Raw genomic sequence first — 17,885 nt, forward strand, 5'->3', positions numbered from 1 at the left:
CTTTATCTTCAGCATTGTTAAGCAACCTCCTGCGCAGAGGGTTGGACGTTGCTGTGACGGTCAACTATATTGATGGAGTCCTATCTGCAGTGGAAAACAAAGTAAAGCGAGTAGATTCGAGTTGAGTCGGTACTGTATGGAAAAGTGCCATAACATCACCACCCGCTGTGTGTAAGCACCTTAATAAATGAACACATAAACACATGAATGAGACTGAACCTGAGATGTTTCTGCTTCAAGAGAGGCCCTCGACTCCTCACAGGTTACAAAAACACATTTAGGTTTCATTGCACAAATACAGCCAGCATGACGTCTGAAACACTCTCTTCAAGTCTTCAAACTGGTTCATATCCAGAAAATTACAAGTAATGCCTTCATTGATGGTGCCAAGTGAGTTCCACTGCAGCAGGACTACACTGGTAATAGTTATATGGCTCAATTTGATTTAATTTCAAAGCAGTTCTAAGTCAAAGCATTGTGATAATTATATTTAGCATCTTAGTTTTTCACTATAAGACTGTAAGACATTAAGGCTGAAAGGATAACACAAAAAAGTCTAGGGGTTTCCATTGTGGTCCTATGTATTCAATTCATCAACATGGCATACAAATATTAACACAATAATACATGTCATCAACAAATACAAACAGTATGTACAAACATAACATTTAGGCCTACCTAGCCCCTTGTGGTCTCCTGATAGATGTTTTTTTTTCAGGCCATTTTTTAAAGAGACCAGTGATACACATCCTTTTAATGGATGGTGTCATAGCATTCCACATTTTGGTGGCAGAGTAGTAGAATGAGAATTTCCCCATGTCTGTTCTAAATGTGGGTGGTACCAGATCATGGTTGCTCCCATCCGCTTTACCACCGAATCATTTTCTGCGCTTTCGTTGCACAGAGTGTATGACGGAAGCATTTGAAAATTGTGAGACAAGGGAACACTTTGCAATAGAACGGATCTTGTATTCGTCAACCTCTGTTTGAAGAGAGAGAGAAAGAGAGTATACTGGGTCTTGCACTGTTTGGAGTCACTGTTTATTAGCACTTTTGATGATTGGATTTGTTTTGAACTTAAGGATTCTCACCAGTGTGAAGTCTCTGGTGATTTTGTTTTTAGATTAGACACAAACATGCATTTTGACATGCCTGGTGCTGACCGGTGAACGGGGAAGTAAAAAAAAAAACTTGGTCTCCTTGGTGCTTTTTCTCACAGTAGCATATATCATCTGGAAAGTGTGTAGGTCACCTGAACATGAGCAGCCTCGAAAACAAAATAAAACGTTGCAATATGCTTTACATTTTCTGCAGTCCTCACAAATGTACGTTTTTGCCTTTAGAAGTTTGTCCTAGCAACCAATTAATGCTGTATCATCCTACTTGCTTCTAATTGACCTGTAGTACAGATGTGTTTTTTTCCCCTCCAGGTACTGGCCTTCTTAATCAAGGTTTACACACAATGAGTCCAGAATGTGGGTTTGGAACATTAGCCTTCATGCGTATGCTATCTATACTTTTCTATATGAAAAGTGGTTCTTTGTCTTAGTAATTTATTGATGCCTACATAGCCCTGCGAAGGCTGGGAGTATTTCAGTCGTAAGGGTCAAGGTCATGCCTAGGGTTTAGGGTTAATGTCACTTAAAATAATCCATGTTGTAAATGCTTCCACTTTTATACCTACAGGATATTTTTCCGTTTCATGACTCATAATACATTTGTTGCTCTTTGCAGAACATGGTTGTTTTGTCAAGTGTGGTGGTGCATCAGCTAGCTGAAACTTGTAGGGTAAGAAAATACTGTGTGTGTGTGTGTGTGAGATGGTGCCTTGTCATTCATACAGCTTTCAGTACTTAAAATACGCTACTTTCACAACGCTGTTAACTGTTGTATTTTATTTTTCAAAAAATGTCATGTTGGCTTAATCGTTTGTTATGGTGCCAAAATTGGTGGGCTTCATTTCAACATGCATTTTGGGTGGTTGGTAGGGGTGTGGTCTTTTTTAAGGTCCTGTTTGTCAACAGGTGATTCAACCCTCGGAGATGACATTTTTGAATTCTTGACATTAATGAGATTAATTCTTGAGATTAATGTGTTATGCTTTTATGAGTCGTGTTAAGCGTAATGTGAATATCTCATTTTGGAATGAACCCCTTCAATTTGCCTTCAAAGACCTTTGTGTACTTTACAGAAATGCTTCTCACCTGTTGTTTTCTGGGAACGTTATGGACCAGAGTGTAATCAAAGCCAAGCTTCTATTTTGTGTTAAGCCCATGGGAGAGAACTTCATGCCAGGATAAACACTGAGAGTTGAATTCAAAGATATTGATACTTGTCATACATGCCAGAGATATTTTTAAGTTGTTTGAGTCCACTTCCACCTATCTCAATGGAGTACTGTCACAAAGTTACGGCATCAATCTGGGAATTATTTTATGGTATGTACATGTTTTAGGAGTTTACATAATTGCTGATAACCAATGTGACAAAGGCAGACATTGGGACTGGGCCTAGCTTTCATTATTGTGGCCTGCAGTTTTTGTTACAGATACTTTCTTTACGTTATCCATCTGTCATACTTAACTGTGTGTGTGGGGGGGAGGAGGGGGGTGCATTGTTGCTCACATGAAGTCTGGATATGAGTTGTACTGAATTGTAAATAGTTTTTTAATAAATGATAATCAAAGTAAGTTGTCTATGTTGTTTGCATCCTGAACAACCTCTGTATCAAAAAACACTTGAGTAATATATTGTACACAACAGCACTATCGGTTTGCAATTAATCAAATATTTTGAAAATGGCACATAATACCCCAGTGGGTATTTAATGTTCTGGTATGCATGCAGGAACGCGGAAGCCGGTGATTTTTTTATTTTTGTTAAGACAGCTAGAAGTTTGATCGGAGGGGGGGGGGGGGTCAAAGGTCAGGGGGGATTCTTAACATTCCATATATTGCTAGCATTCCTGCAATTCCTGACATCCCTGAAATACCATTGACAATTTCCGCATTCCTGACTCTGTATGTGATGTAAACAACTGTCTCTCGACCTCAGGGCCTGGGGGACAAAAAGCACTCTGTGCGGTGTTTGTGAAGAAGCATGCATCAAGGACAAGGGGTCTCAGTTAATGCAAATGTTTTAGCTTGAACTCTTGTCTAGTAATGTATTTGTATTTTATGTACTTTTATACTTCTGGTGAGAAACTGTAAGCTTTAGGGCTACAACCGGTGTTCACCCAACTCTGTTGAAGAAAAACATGATTAGTGCCCGTAAAGTGTACTTCATAATTTAAGTGAGTAGTACGTGTGTTGAATGTTTAAGATTAGACATGTTTGTCATTATAACGAAAAACATCACATGGATGCACCTGGGACGTATCATCAGTGTTGTAGCCTGGGGTCATAGGATGTTTCGGGTCTCGCAACATACACCCTCACCCAGGTGACCCAGCCAGGGTTGATCAAGCCCCGACTTACGTCCCAGTAGCTACCCACGGTCAGTCCTATAGAGCGTCGCAGTTCCCGCCCACTTCCTGTTTTTTTTGGTGCCGGAAGAAAAAACTCAATGCATTTTTCCATTGACATTTCCAAAAATATTTATATCTATTAATTTAAGCCTCGAATCAAGCCATCATGACATGACATGAATCATGACCATAAACGTTTGATTCTGTGATTTTTTTTTTGTTGAAAACGGCAAAACAAAGGGTATTTATTAAATATAGTATATCATATAATTAAATATAAAATAAAATAAAATCACAGAAAAAAACGTTTTATGGTCATGATTCATGTCATCTCGTGATGGCTTGATTCGAGGCTTAAATTAATAGATATAAATATTTTTGGAAATGTCAATGGAAAAATGCATTGAGTTTTTTCTTCCGGCACCAAAAAAAACAGGAAGTGGGCGGGAACTGCGACGCTCTATAGGGCAAGACAGGGCCACTCAGTCCGCTTCTCCGGAAATACTCTGCCGGGACTCGGGGAGGCTCTGGCACGTGGAGGGACTAGGCTCTGTGGGTTGTCTCCTGGCCGGGCTCCTCCTTCGTCTCACCAGGTCCAGGACCTGAGCGTTGCACCAGACTCCCCTGCTCCAAACATTTCATTCTGGTGTGATAGTGTCTTGGCCCGTGACACCATCACATTGGTGGTACTGCAGGCTGGTGGTACTGCAGGCTTTGTCATTTAGAGTCCACCAGCAATATGTCTTGAGTGAGTGTAAGTTTATATGTTACTGTTTTTATTGCAATGGGCTACCAGTTAGTGACTACTAATTTATTTTGACACTGCCCATTTGTGGCCCTTGTTTAATCATTTCTCCCAAATTCTTTTCTGTTTAAAAAAGTTAATTGTGTTGATTTGTGAGGGGGGAAAATACAGTTATGCTTTCAACACCACCAAAAATCTATTTCTGTTTATTTTTAACAGAAAAGTAGTGTAACACTGTATACTGTTACTTTATAATACTATTTGAATGTCGGGTGAAAGAGTCTTGTTTTATTATTTCTCCCAAATTAAAGTGAATTTTGTTGATTTGTGAGGGAAGAATAGAAATACAGTTGATGGATCTCATTTTGTACCATTTTTCATTTGTGTTTGTTCATATTTGCTAGCCAGCCTGCTGCCTATTGTGTGTCAGTTTGGTTGAACTTTCTGGGTCCCTCAGGCAGTGCCTGCATGCAACTTTGTTTTTGTCTAGCTGGCCTCCTGGGATATGTCAACAATATTAGATAGTAGGTTAACCTTGGGTTGTTTACAGTTTTGATGTCACGATGAACTTGGGTTGCCAGAGAAACGAAGCAAGATAGATGGCCACAGCTAACGACGCGTGTGTGTGTGTGAAGCTGGCTGACATGATGACGGAAGTCGTTCACCCACCCCAAGTGTATAAGACTATATCTCTGCTTAAACTTCAGAAGAATATATCTGGAATAAACCCAAATATTATTTTAATAAGAAGTTCCCTCCGTTTATGTAATTAATTCACATCTGACCGATGGATATGGACTGGTACTTACTAGGAAAATAAACCTAACGGTAATACCATTTTGCGATTTTCTTTGCCATAATATGTCTACCTGAACTATCCAAACCAATATGCCTACAGTTTTCTAATAGTTCATTTAGGCATTCTTTGTTTTTGATCTTGGGTTATTAATGGATCAAGTGTGGATGTTATGACTATTGTGTTGCTGTTGTTGTAAAAGCAGCATCAATATTTCTTTAATCTGTGAAGCAGTAATATTTAGCAGAGTTTTGGTCTGTCTGTATGTATTAGAAAAGTTTTAGTTTTTTAGAAAGTTTTATCAACAGCCTTAGAGGAAATAACTTCAATATAAAATGTAACATATTATTATCATAACATTGGTTAAAGGTAGGGTAAGTGATTTTTTTTTGGTTAAAACAAAAAGTTTTTTGTTAAAATGTTAAAGCACTATATTCTGATAGTAATCATTGCTATAGAGTTTGTTTGTTCTGTAACAGGAGTCTCCATGTCTCTCCAGATGTTTAATAAATAGAAAATACATTTACAGGTAGGTGACAAAATCTCAGCCAATCAGGAGAAAGTATCCATTTATCTGTTCCAATTTTGTCTGCTCATTTCTTGGTGTCATCACTTCCAATGTCACTTGCTTAATCTATATCCTGACTGAGTTCTCTATCCTGATTGGATCAAATTGGAAATGAAACTGAACTGAAAACGTATTTTCTGTTTAATAAAGAGGTGGAGAGACATGGAGACTCCTGTTACTGCACAAACACTCTATAGCAATGAGTACTATCAGAATATAGAGCTATTTAACACTTATTTTAACCAAAGAAAATCACTTACCCTACCTTGAAGTGTGTGTGTGTGTGTGTGTGTGTGTGTGTGTGTGTGTGTGTGTGTGTGTGTGTGTGTGTGTGTGTGTGTGTGTGTGTGTGTGTGTGTGTGTGTGTGTGTGTGTGTGTGTGTGTGTGTGTGTGGGGTATAGTTATAGTAGGCTACTTAAAATGATTGTAATTACTTGAAGTGGTAACCAGGTGGGCACTAGGGACATGTGGGCACCTAGACGAGTGGACACTAGGGGTGGAGATAATCTCCCAGCTCACAGCAGTTGCCAAACCCCACAGTTCCACTTCCTCCCGAGTCAAGCGTGACGGCAGGTGCATCCTACACTCAATCACCACACCGCTCAGCTACCTACCCCGGACCAGACCCATAAACTTAGACACGCATGTCATAGACTAATGACACTCTCTGATCTCGCCGCAAAGCGGGCCGCTATAGGGCATAGCAGTGGCGGCCATTTTTTTCTGTGATTTTATTTTATATTTAATTATATGATATACTATATTTAATAAATACCCTTTGTTTTGCCGTTTTCAAAAAAGTTTTTTTCACAGAATCAAACGTTTTATGTTCATGATTCACCAGGACCCTGGATGGCTTGATTCTAGGCTTAAAATAATTGATATATATTTTTTTGGAAATGTCAATGGAAAAAATGCATTGACTATTTTGAAGTGGAACCAGAAAATGGCCGCCACTGCTATGCCCTATGGGCTATAGAGCGTCGCAGTTCCCGCCCACTTCCTGTTTTTTTTGGTGCCGGAAGAAAAAACTCAATGCATTTTTCCATTGACATTTCCAAAAATATTTATATCTATTAATTTAAGCCTCGAATCAAGCCATCATGACATGACATGAATCATGACCATAAACGTTTGATTCTGTGATTTTTTTTTTGTTGAAAACGGCAAAACAAAGGGTATTTATTAAATATAGTATATCATATAGTGGTGTTTCTACCTGTGGCATATCTGATCATAACATGATCTTCTGCACCAGAAAGAAACGTAAACCTAAGAACGGTTGCCACAAATCAGTCACGATCAGAGACCTCAAAAACTATAAGAGTGAGGACTTAGATCGCAGGCTAGAGGAACTGGACTGGTCCGACGTACTAAACAGCACACAGGTAGACGAATCTTGGCTTGGTTTCAAAACCAAATTCATTCAAATTTTGGACAGTGTGGCCCCCATGAAAACCGTCATGGTCAAATCCCGCCCGGTACCATGGATGAATTCGGACATCCTTACTGCCATGAAGGTCAGAAACAAAAAGTGTTCTGAGCTTCATAAAGGTAGGATCAAACTCGCCAGGTGTTTTAACAAAGGTCTCGAATCCCACGTAGCTAAACTTGTAAAAGAAAGAAACAAGCTAAGAAACAAGGTTAATCGCATGCTCGAACTAGCAGAAAAAAGCTTCCTCGATGACAAAATTGAGGAAAATAAAAGCAAACCACGAGAGCTTTGGAAGCTATTCAACAACCTACTAGGCTGCAGCAAGAAATTGAAAACCAGGTTTACAAACATAAGCCTCAAGGTGAATGACACTCTCATCACATCCAAACATGAAGTGAGTAAAATCCTCAACATATTCTTCACGACCATAACCTCAGATTTGGTTGAAAAACTTCCCCCTCACTCTGGGTGCTATGGTGAGGAACATGTTGACTCATTTTACAAAAAACAGGGTGTACGGAAAGATGATTTTAAACTCTCCCCTGTGAAAACAGAAGAGGTGTTTAAAAAATTGAGTGCTCTTCATCAACACAAAGCCACAGGCCTCGACAATATCCCCGCCAAATTTCTAAAAGACTCGGCCGCCTCCATTGCTCCAATCATTACCCACATAATAAACCTCTCCATCATACAGGGACGGGTCCCTAACGATTTCAAAAAAGCAAGGGTGACCCCTCTGTACAAAAAAGGAAACAAATTAGACCCTGGCAACTACCGCCCTATTTCTATTCTTAGCTCCATCTCGAAAGTCATGGAAAAAATAGTCTATGAACAGGTCGATAAGTATCTTGCCGAAAAAAATCTAATTTACAAATTCCAATCTGGTTTCAGAACAAACCACTCCACTGACACATGCCTTCTCTATTTGAACGACTCTATCAAACAAGATGTCGACAAGGGCAAATATTGCGGCATGGTCATGCTGGACCTCCAAAAGGCCTTTGACACCGTCAATCACCCAATTATGATCAATAAGCTCAAAGCAATAGGTTTTGATGATACGTCAGTGAACTGGATGAGATCCTACCTGGAAGGGAGGGAGCAAGTGGTGGAAGTAAACGGCACCCAGTCCCCCCCCCTCCCTGTGACTTGTGGTGTCCCACAAGGAAGTATACTAGGACCTTTACTGTTCCTGATATATGTGAATGACATGTCATCGGCCTGCGACTGCAAGCTGTTCCTGTTCGCAGATGACTCGGCCCTGCTAGTCTCGGACAGGGACAGGCTGCAGGTTGAGAAAACTCTCAGCTCCGAACTCAACAAGATCTGCATCTGGCTCTCTGACAACAAACTTTCATTACACCTGGGTAAAACTGAATCCATCCTCTTTGGGTCCAGTCCTAACCTTAGCAAGGCAGAGAGTTTCACGATCAAAGTGGGTGATAATGTCATCAAAAGAAAGGATGAAATTACCTACCTGGGCTCCATCTTGGAGGCAAACCTCTCCGGTAACAAAAACGCCGAAAAAGTGATCAAAAATGTCAACCGAACAACACGCTATTTGTGGAGGATTGATCGCCTAGTCAGTAAGAATACTCTGAAGATTCTTGCAGGGGCCCTCATTCAAGGTCATTATGATTATGCATGCACTTCATGGTATCACAACACCTCCAAGGCCTTAAAAACAAGGCTCCAAACATCCCAAAACAAACTTGTAAGGCTACTTCTTGGCCTCAATCACAGAACCCATCTAACCCCTGCTCATTTTGCTAGGATTGGATGGCTTAGGGTTGAGGACAGAGTACAGCAACTTGCTATGGGCCTGGTCTTCAAGATACACCACAACATTGGGATCCCCCTGTATTTGTCAAAATACTTCAAAAATGTTAATGAAGTCCATGATCATAACACCAGAGGCAGCTCCACTGATCATGTTCAACCCAGATTTGGCTCAACTAAGGGTATGAACTCATTCTCATGCTATTCATCAAAAATGTGGAATGCCCTACCAAAAGGAGTAAAGGAGTGTAAAACCCTACTCACTTTCAAAACTGCCCTAAAGATACACCTTCAGGAGGCTGCAATTCGAAAATGGCCCCTGTCTAAGTCTTAACCTACCCCTCCCTACCCCCCCCCCCCCCCTCTTTCATTTTCCTCTTTTGTATATATATATATATATTTTTTTCTCTCGTCATACCAGTAACCTGAAAGCTGATTGTATGACATTCTGTATAGTAGTGTGTATATCTGCCTGCCTCTTATATTTCATCATGATTTGTGTGCATGGGGTCCTCATCTTAAACAAGCGTAATGCTTAATGAGGGTTTCCAGTTTAGTAGACCTTGTATTGTGAATTTGTACTTCCATGTACTGTTATGTACTGTCATGTACTATTCTCATGTCTTTCTAAATAAACTACATCAATCAATCAATCAATCAATATAATTAAATATAAAATAAAAAAAAATCACAGAAAAAAACGTTTTATGGTCATGATTCATGTCATCTCGTGATGGCTTGATTCGAGGCTTAAATTAATAGATATAAATATTTTTGGAAATGTCAATGGAAAAATGCATTGAGTTTTTTCTTCCGGCACCAAAAAAAACAGGAAGTGGGCGGGAACTGCGACGCTCTATAGCAAATAGTTCTAAACATTGGAACTTCCTCATTGAGTGCTTGATTGGGTGAACGAGCATTTCCGCATTCCATCCCTTGATCCCATCCAAGGATTCCATCCTTGATTCCATTCTTACCATGGGAGTCAACGTATCGTCACTCTCATATTAGATCACACTTCAACGTAATCAATGGAATAGGCTGCAGGTGTGAGCTGGGGCCGTCTGGGAGGTAATCGGGCGTTAACTTACCGTACTTAAAAAACTCACGCCGAGTAAGAACAAACAACGGATAGATGCATAAGTTAGAGTAAATATCAGGAACATTCTCAAGTTGAGAGAAAATGGCTTCTGTATCGACCCTCCCGAGAGAGGATTTAACGTGTCCTGTGTGCTACAACATCTTTAAGGATCCAGTCCTCCTCGCCTGCAGCCACAGCTTCTGTGAGATCTGTTTGCAGCGATGCTGGAGGCCGCGGCAGGTAGAGAGAAAATGTCCCGTGTGTCGGAGTATCTCCGCAACAAGTGTTCCTCCTTGTAACTTGGCTCTAAAGAACCTTTGCCAGGCCTTCTTGGAGGAGGAAGAGCGGAGAGCAAGGCCTGGGTTTCTCTGCCTGCAGCACGGCGAGAAACGCAAACTCTACTGCCTGGAAGACCAAGAGCCAATGTGTGTGGTGTGTCAGAGCTCCAAAAGACATAGAACTCATGCGTGTTGTCCAGTCGATGAAGTTGCCCAGGATTACAAGGAGGAACTTAGGAAAGCGCTTACACCATTGAAGCAGAAACTGGATGTCTTTATTGAGATAAGAGATAAGTGCAGTAAAACAGAAACCTACATGAAGGCGCAGGCACAGCTCACAGAGACATGGATTAGGGAGGAATTTAAGAGGTTTTATGACTTGCTACAAGAAGAAGAGGAGACCAGGATTGATGCACTTCAAGAGGAAGAGGAGCAGAAGAGTCAGTCAATTAAAGATCATATTGATGGACTGAGTAAAGAAATAACAATCCTCAAAGACAAAATCAAAGCCATAGAGGAGGAGCTGAAAGCTGAAGACATCTTCTTTCTGGACAACTACAAGACCACAGTAGAAAGGGCCCAGTGCACGCTGCAGGATCCAAAGCTGGTCTCAGAATCACTGATAGATGTGTCCAAACACCTCGGAAACCTGGCCTTCAACATTTGGGAAAAGATGAAGGAGTTGGTCTCCTACAGTCCTGTGATTCTGGACCCCAATACGGGCCCACCTCAATTGTATCTGTCCAAGAATCTGACCAGTGTGAGATACGGTCCAGGTGAGAGGGTCCGCCGGCTTCCTGACAACCCAGAGAGGATCAACTGCAGACACGGTATCCTGGGTTCCGAGGGCTTTGACTCAGGGACTCATAGCTGGGACATGGAGGTAGGACTTGAGGACTGGGATATTGGTGTGATATCAAAATCATCTTGCCTTGATGTCCAGGGGGAATCAAGGCAAGAACAAGGTTGGTTGATGTCGTGTCGAGATGGTAAATACGAGGCTAGAGTCCTGTACGGAGAACGCACTAATGTTAAAGTCAGCCACAAACCCCAGGCCATCACAATACAGCTGGACTGGGGCAGAGGGGAGCTGTCTTTCTCTGATTGTGATACAAAAGAACATCTACACACATTCAGCCACGGGTTCAAGGAGAAGCTCTTTCCTTTCCTTATGAGTTACTGTAAGTTCCACACAGTCAGAGTGATGCCTGTTGATGTGTCTATAAAGGTAGAAAAGCAGTTAGGAACTGGCAACACCACTCTAAAACAGGTCAAGTAGGAGGAGTCCCCTAGAGAAACAGCTTGGAGCTGGATAATTACAAAACTGATAAGAATTAAGCTTTCTAGAACAACCTAAGTAAACATTATCTCTTACGGGAATGTTTCTGTTACTTTATCTATGTAAAGTTATAGAACTGAACCAAACCCCTATTTCGTTCTAATGCATGCCATGGAGCAAGACTATCATAGATGTATTTTATCGAGTCTGACTTTTACTTTCGTATCTATTTGTCAAAATCGATCAAATACATCTATGATAGTCTTGATCCAAGGCTAGAGTTGATAGTTATGCAACACTGTGTTGTACTGTTATATTGTAATATAATTTGAATGTTGGGGTGGTGGAAGAATTGCTTTGTTTAATTATTTCTCCCAAATTATCTGTTTAAAAAAGTGAATTGTGTTGATTTGTGAGGGGGGGGGGGGAATACGGTGATGCCTTTTTGCTATTTGCCATGTAACCGGAACTATACCAATCATATGCCTACCGTATTCTAACAGTTTTAGAATGTGCAGAATCCTCATTGTAGTTCAGGTTGTAGTGGACATTGACACTGACAGTCTGTAATGACAGGAGAACTGAGACTTAAAATTGTTATCTTTGAAAATGGGCTTGTTGAATAACTGGACAGGATTCAAAATGAGGGTCTCTCCCTAAAATATTTAACATTTGAATAAACATTTAAGTCATAAATAAAGTGTCACTTTGTTTATCTCGAGTTACTAGCAGTGTGGACATGATCACATTTATAAGTTAAAAGAGCGTCAATATTACATGTTTCAATTGATATATTTGTTTTTTTTTATCCTCAATGAAGCAGTAAAACTGAGCAGAGGATCTGTTGAAGTATGTCTGTCCTACAGTCACAAATACGTTGTAATTCGAAGTTCTGTGTTGACATCTTCACTGTTAGAGGATATCACTTGAATATAAACTGTATTTATCAGTCATAACATTGGTTAAATGTGTGTTTGGTATATTGTAGTTATAGTAGGCTACTTTTCCAATATATCTGCTTCATAATTGCAGTAAGTGGTGGTAGTGCAATATATTGGGGCATATTAGTGCAGAATCTAGCAGTACCGAAGAAATTCAAACGCATTCATTTTGACAAGATATTTTTGCAAGACTCATCATAGTTGCATGGAACACAATATGTATCATCCAGTGTTTCTTTTGATGTGCTGTGGAGCAGGTGTCATTCTTCTTATGGACACAAGAGGGCAGAGTTATACAAGTTGTGCACCACTGGAATAAATGTGAAGTGGACGGTTTTCTTGAAAATACAAATGTATACCATTGTGTGTTCCTGATGAAAGTGTCATCTGGAAGTGTACATTTTAGAATAATTAATTGCATTTATTAAAAAAACTTAAGAAAAAACTCAATGCATTTTTCCATTGACATTTCCAAAAATATTTATATCTATTAATTTAAGCCTCGAATCAAGCCATCATGACATGACATGAATCATGACCATAAACGTTTGATTCTGTGATTTTTTTTTTGTTGAAAACGGCAAAACAAAGGGTATTTATTAAATATAGTATATCATATAATTAAATATAAAATAAAAAAAAATCACAGAAAAAAACGTTTTATGGTCATGATTCATGTCATCTCGTGATGGCTTGATTCGAGGCTTAAATTAATAGATATAAATATTTTTGGAAATGTCAATGGAAAAATGCATTGAGTTTTTTCTTCCGGCACCAAAAAAAACAGGAAGTGGGCGGGAACTGCGACGCTCTATAGCAAATAGTTCTAAACATTGGAACTTCCTCATTGAGTGCTTGATTGGGTGAACGAGCATTTCCGCATTCCATCCCTTGATCCCATCCAAGGATTCCATCCTTGATTCCATTCTTACCATGGGAGTCAACGTATCGTCACTCTCATATTAGATCACACTTCAACGTAATCAATGGAATAGGCTGCAGGTGTGAGCTGGGGCCGTCTGGGAGGTAATCGGGCGTTAACTTACCGTACTTAAAAAACTCACGCCGAGTAAGAACAAACAACGGATAGATGCATAAGTTAGAGTAAATATCAGGAACATTCTCAAGTTGAGAGAAAATGGCTTCTGTATCGACCCTCCCGAGAGAGGATTTAACGTGTCCTGTGTGCTACAACATCTTTAAGGATCCAGTCCTCCTCGCCTGCAGCCACAGCTTCTGTGAGATCTGTTTGCAGCGATGCTGGAGGCCGCGGCAGGTAGAGAGAAAATGTCCCGTGTGTCGGAGTATCTCCGCAACAAGTGTTCCTCCTTGTAACTTGGCTCTAAAGAACCTTTGCCAGGCCTTCTTGGAGGAGGAAGAGCGGAGAGCAAGGCCTGGGTTTCTCTGCCTGCAGCACGGCGAGAAACGCAAACTCTACTGCCTGGAAGACCAAGAGCCAATGTGTGTGGTGTGTCAGAGCTCCAAAAGACATAGAACTCATGCGTGTTGTCCAGTCGATGAAGTTTCCCAGGATTACAAGGAGGAACTTAGGAAAGCGCTTACACCATTGAAGCAGAAACTGGATGTCTTTATTGAGATAAGAGATAAGTGCAGTAAAACAGAAACCTACATGAAGGCGCAGGCACAGCTCACAGAGACATGGATTAGGGAGGAATTTAAGAGGTTTTACGACTTGCTACAAGAAGAAGAGGAGACCAGGATTGATGCACTTCAAGAGGAAGAGGAGCAGAAGAGTCAGTCAATTAAAGATCATATTGATGGACTGAGTAAAGAAATAACAATCCTCAAAGACAAAATCAAAGCCATAGAGGAGGAGCTGAAAGCTGAAGACATCTTCTTTCTGGACAACTACAAGACCACAGTAGAAAGGGCCCAGTGCACGCTGCAGGATCCAAAGCTGGTCTCAGAATCACTGATAGATGTGTCCAAACACCTCGGAAACCTGGCCTTCAACATTTGGGAAAAGATGAAGGAGTTGGTCTCCTACAGTCCTGTGATTCTGGACCCCAATACGGGCCCACCTCAATTGTATCTGTCCAAGAATCTGACCAGTGTGAGATACGGTCCAGGTGAGAGGGTCCGCCGGCTTCCTGACAACCCAGAGAGGATCAACTGCAGACACGGTATCCTGGGTTCCGAGGGCTTTGACTCAGGGACTCATAGCTGGGACATGGAGGTAGGACTTGAGGACTGGGATATTGGTGTGATATCAAAATCATCTTGCCTTGATGTCCAGGGGGAATCAAGGCAAGAACAAGGTTGGTTGATGTCGTGTCGAGATGGTAAATACGAGGCTAGAGTCCTGTACGGAGAACGCACTAATGTTAAAGTCAGCCACAAACCCCAGGCCATCACAATACAGCTGGACTGGGGCAGAGGGGAGCTGTCTTTCTCTGATTGTGATACAAAAGAACATCTACACACATTCAGCCACGGGTTCAAGGAGAAGCTCTTTCCTTTCCTTATGAGTTACTGTAAGTTCCACACAGTCAGAGTGATGCCTGTTGATGTGTCTATAAAGGTAGAAAAGCAGTTAGGAACTGGCAACACCACTCTAAAACAGGTCAAGTAGGAGGAGTCCCCTAGAGAAACAGCTTGGAGCTGGATAATTACAAAACTGATAAGAATTAAGCTTTCTAGAACAACCTAAGTAAACATTATCTCTTACGGGAATGTTTCTGTTACTTTATCTATGTAAAGTTATAGAACTGAACCAAACCCCTATTTCGTTCTAATGCATGCCATGGAGCAAGACTATCATAGATGTATTTTATCGAGTCTGACTTTTACTTTCGTATCTATTTGTCAAAATCGATCAAATACATCTATGATAGTCTTGATCCAAGGCTAGAGTTGATAGTTATGCAACACTGTGTTGTACTGTTATATTGTAATATAATTTGAATGTTGGGGTGGTGGAAGAATTGCTTTGTTTAATTATTTCTCCCAAATTATCTGTTTAAAAAAGTGAATTGTGTTGATTTGTGAGGGGGGGGGGGGAATACGGTGATGCCTTTTTGCTATTTGCCATGTAACCGGAACTATACCAATCATATGCCTACCGTATTCTAACAGTTTTAGAATGTGCAGAATCCTCATTGTAGTTCAGGTTGTAGTGGACATTGACACTGACAGTCTGTAATGACAGGAGAACTGAGACTTAAAATTGTTATCTTTGAAAATGGGCTTGTTGAATAACTGGACAGGATTCAAAATGAGGGTCTCTCCCTAAAATATTTAACATTTGAATAAACATTTAAGTCATAAATAAAGTGTCACTTTGTTTATCTCGAGTTACTAGCAGTGTGGACATGATCACATTTATAAGTTAAAAGAGCGTCAATATTACATGTTTCAATTGATATATTTGTTTTTTTTTATCCTCAATGAAGCAGTAAAACTGAGCAGAGGATCTGTTGAAGTATGTCTGTCCTACAGTCACAAATACGTTGTAATTCGAAGTTCTGTGTTGACATCTTCACTGTTAGAGGATATCACTTGAATATAAACTGTATTTATCAGTCATAACATTGGTTAAATGTGTGTTTGGTATATTGTAGTTATAGTAGGCTACTTTTCCAATATATCTGCTTCATAATTGCAGTAAGTGGTGGTAGTGCAATATATTGGGGCATATTAGTGCAGAATCTAGCAGTACCGAAGAAATTCAAACGCATTCATTTTGACAAGATATTTTTGCAAGACTCATCATAGTTGCATGGAACACAATATGTATCATCCAGTGTTTCTTTTGATGTGCTGTGGAGCAGGTGTCATTCTTCTTATGGACACAAGAGGGCAGAGTTATACAAGTTGTGCACCACTGGAATAAATGTGAAGTGGACGGTTTTCTTGAAAATACAAATGTATACCATTGTGTGTTCCTGATGAAAGTGTCATCTGGAAGTGTACATTTTAGAATAATTAATTGCATTTATTAAAAAACAACTGGAAAAACAATATAAAAAATGCATTTGAACCTTGATAATTCCAAAACTCATCTATTCGTGAAGGCATTATTGAATTAATTTGAAAAATCGACAACAAAACTGCTGTCAAGACATGATTAAGAATGTAATGGGTCAGTGATTCATAGTCACCTCTATTTTAATGTCCAAAATGAACACACTTTCTGGCCTGGGGAATACGTTTGGGAATACAACACATGCTCAGATGTGTAATTGTTTACACCGACCTATCCCTGATTATGCTATTGACTAGATCAAATCAGTCTGCAAATGAATGTTGTACACAGATGCATTATCTCTGCATGCTAACTGTTAAGAAAACATATGCGAAACTGTTCATAGTTTCACACATCACATAGGAAAAGGCAGGTAGGTCGGGCCAGGTAACAGTGGGCATGGTCTTTATGTGTTAAAATCCCACACTTTTCAGTTTTGAAAGCCAGCATGCAGACGACAGAATGAAAAACGGTTCAGCATGAAATACGGCAGCCAGAAAGACTCTTTTGTCTTAATGTGTTCAGCATTTGAATGAAGAAGCTCACAAGTCACAACGAGTTGCATCACGACACATTGTGAGCTTGCAACGCGTTGTGACTTGTGAGCTTGTAGATCGTCACAGTCAGGCTTAAAGGTCGACATCGGCTTTAGGCTACTATGGATTGTTGATGTATTAGAATGACAAAATGTTTATGGTGTGGCACCTAGGGGCCAAGCCGCCTAGAAGAGGGTGTGTGTGTGTGTGTGTGTGTGTGTGTGTGTGTGTGTGTGTGTGTGTGTGTGTGTGTGTCTGTCTGTCTGTCTGTCTGTCTGTCTGTCTGTCTGTCTGTCTGTCTGTCTGTCTGTCTGTCTGTCTGTCTGTCTGTCTGTCTGTCTGTCTGTGTGTGTCTGTCTGTCTGTCTGTCTGTCTGTCTGTCTGTCTGTCTGTCTGTCTGTCTGTCTGTCTGTCTGTCTGTCTGTCTGTCTGTCTGTCTGTCTGTCTGTCTGTCTGTCTGTCTGTCTGTCTGTCTGTCTGTCTGTCTGTCTGTCTGTCTGTCTGTCTGTCTGTCTGTCTGTCTGTCTGTCTGTCTGTCTGTCTGTCTGTCTGTCTGTCTGTCTGTCTGTCTGTCTGTCTGTCTGTCTGTCTGTCTGTCTGTCTGTCTGTCTGTCTGTCTGTCTGTGTGTGTGTGTGTGTGTGTGTGTGTGTGTGTGTACATAATATTTCACAGTACCCTTTCTTTCTGTAGTCACGTAATCTGGGGAGAGACTGGAATTCCAGGAAACCTGGATGTACTGTACGCCCACACACATGTCATGAATGAGAGGTGCAGTTCCATGTCGTGCTGTGCTTTAGCGTGACAGTTGATGCAATGCAGTGACCACTTATCAACCTCATTCTGAGGTGAGACTGAGATTATGTGAAATGGAAGGAAGATTAAGGCCAATAGAGGACTATCTGCATCTGCTCTGCTGGTCCAGAGGATTAGCGACATATTTAGATTCCTAACGTCCTAACCTGGGACTCCTAATGCTGGCAGACAGCAGAAGTTG

The 17,885-nt window shown here is 40.6% G+C and overlaps 3 protein-coding genes across 3 annotated transcripts in view; 2 read left to right on the top strand and 1 right to left on the bottom strand.

Annotated features, from left to right (window-relative positions):
* The window catches only part of adpgk (ADP-dependent glucokinase), a 270,498-nt gene that overhangs the window by 190,019 nt on the left and 62,594 nt on the right, over window positions 1-17,885 (bottom strand). The gene's annotated exons all lie outside the window — the stretch shown is intronic.
* Window positions 9,974-11,428, top strand: LOC308092343 (E3 ubiquitin-protein ligase TRIM35-like; the record flags this gene model as incomplete). The annotated part of the gene is made up of 1 exon (XM_080438194.1): window positions 9,974-11,428. The coding sequence occupies one exon, from the start codon at window positions 9,974-9,976 to the stop codon at window positions 11,426-11,428; it is 1,455 nt and encodes a 484-aa protein (XP_080294320.1).
* Window positions 13,508-14,962, top strand: LOC308092344 (E3 ubiquitin-protein ligase TRIM35-like; the record flags this gene model as incomplete). Its single annotated transcript, XM_080438195.1, has 1 exon — window positions 13,508-14,962. One exon carries the CDS (start codon window positions 13,508-13,510, stop codon window positions 14,960-14,962), a length of 1,455 nt encoding a protein of 484 aa, XP_080294321.1.

Source organism: Gymnoscopelus braueri, assembly GCF_963280865.1.
Source record: "Gymnoscopelus braueri genome assembly, chromosome: 9".
In the NCBI taxonomy this organism is placed as follows: Eukaryota; Metazoa; Chordata; class Actinopteri; order Myctophiformes; family Myctophidae; genus Gymnoscopelus; species Gymnoscopelus braueri.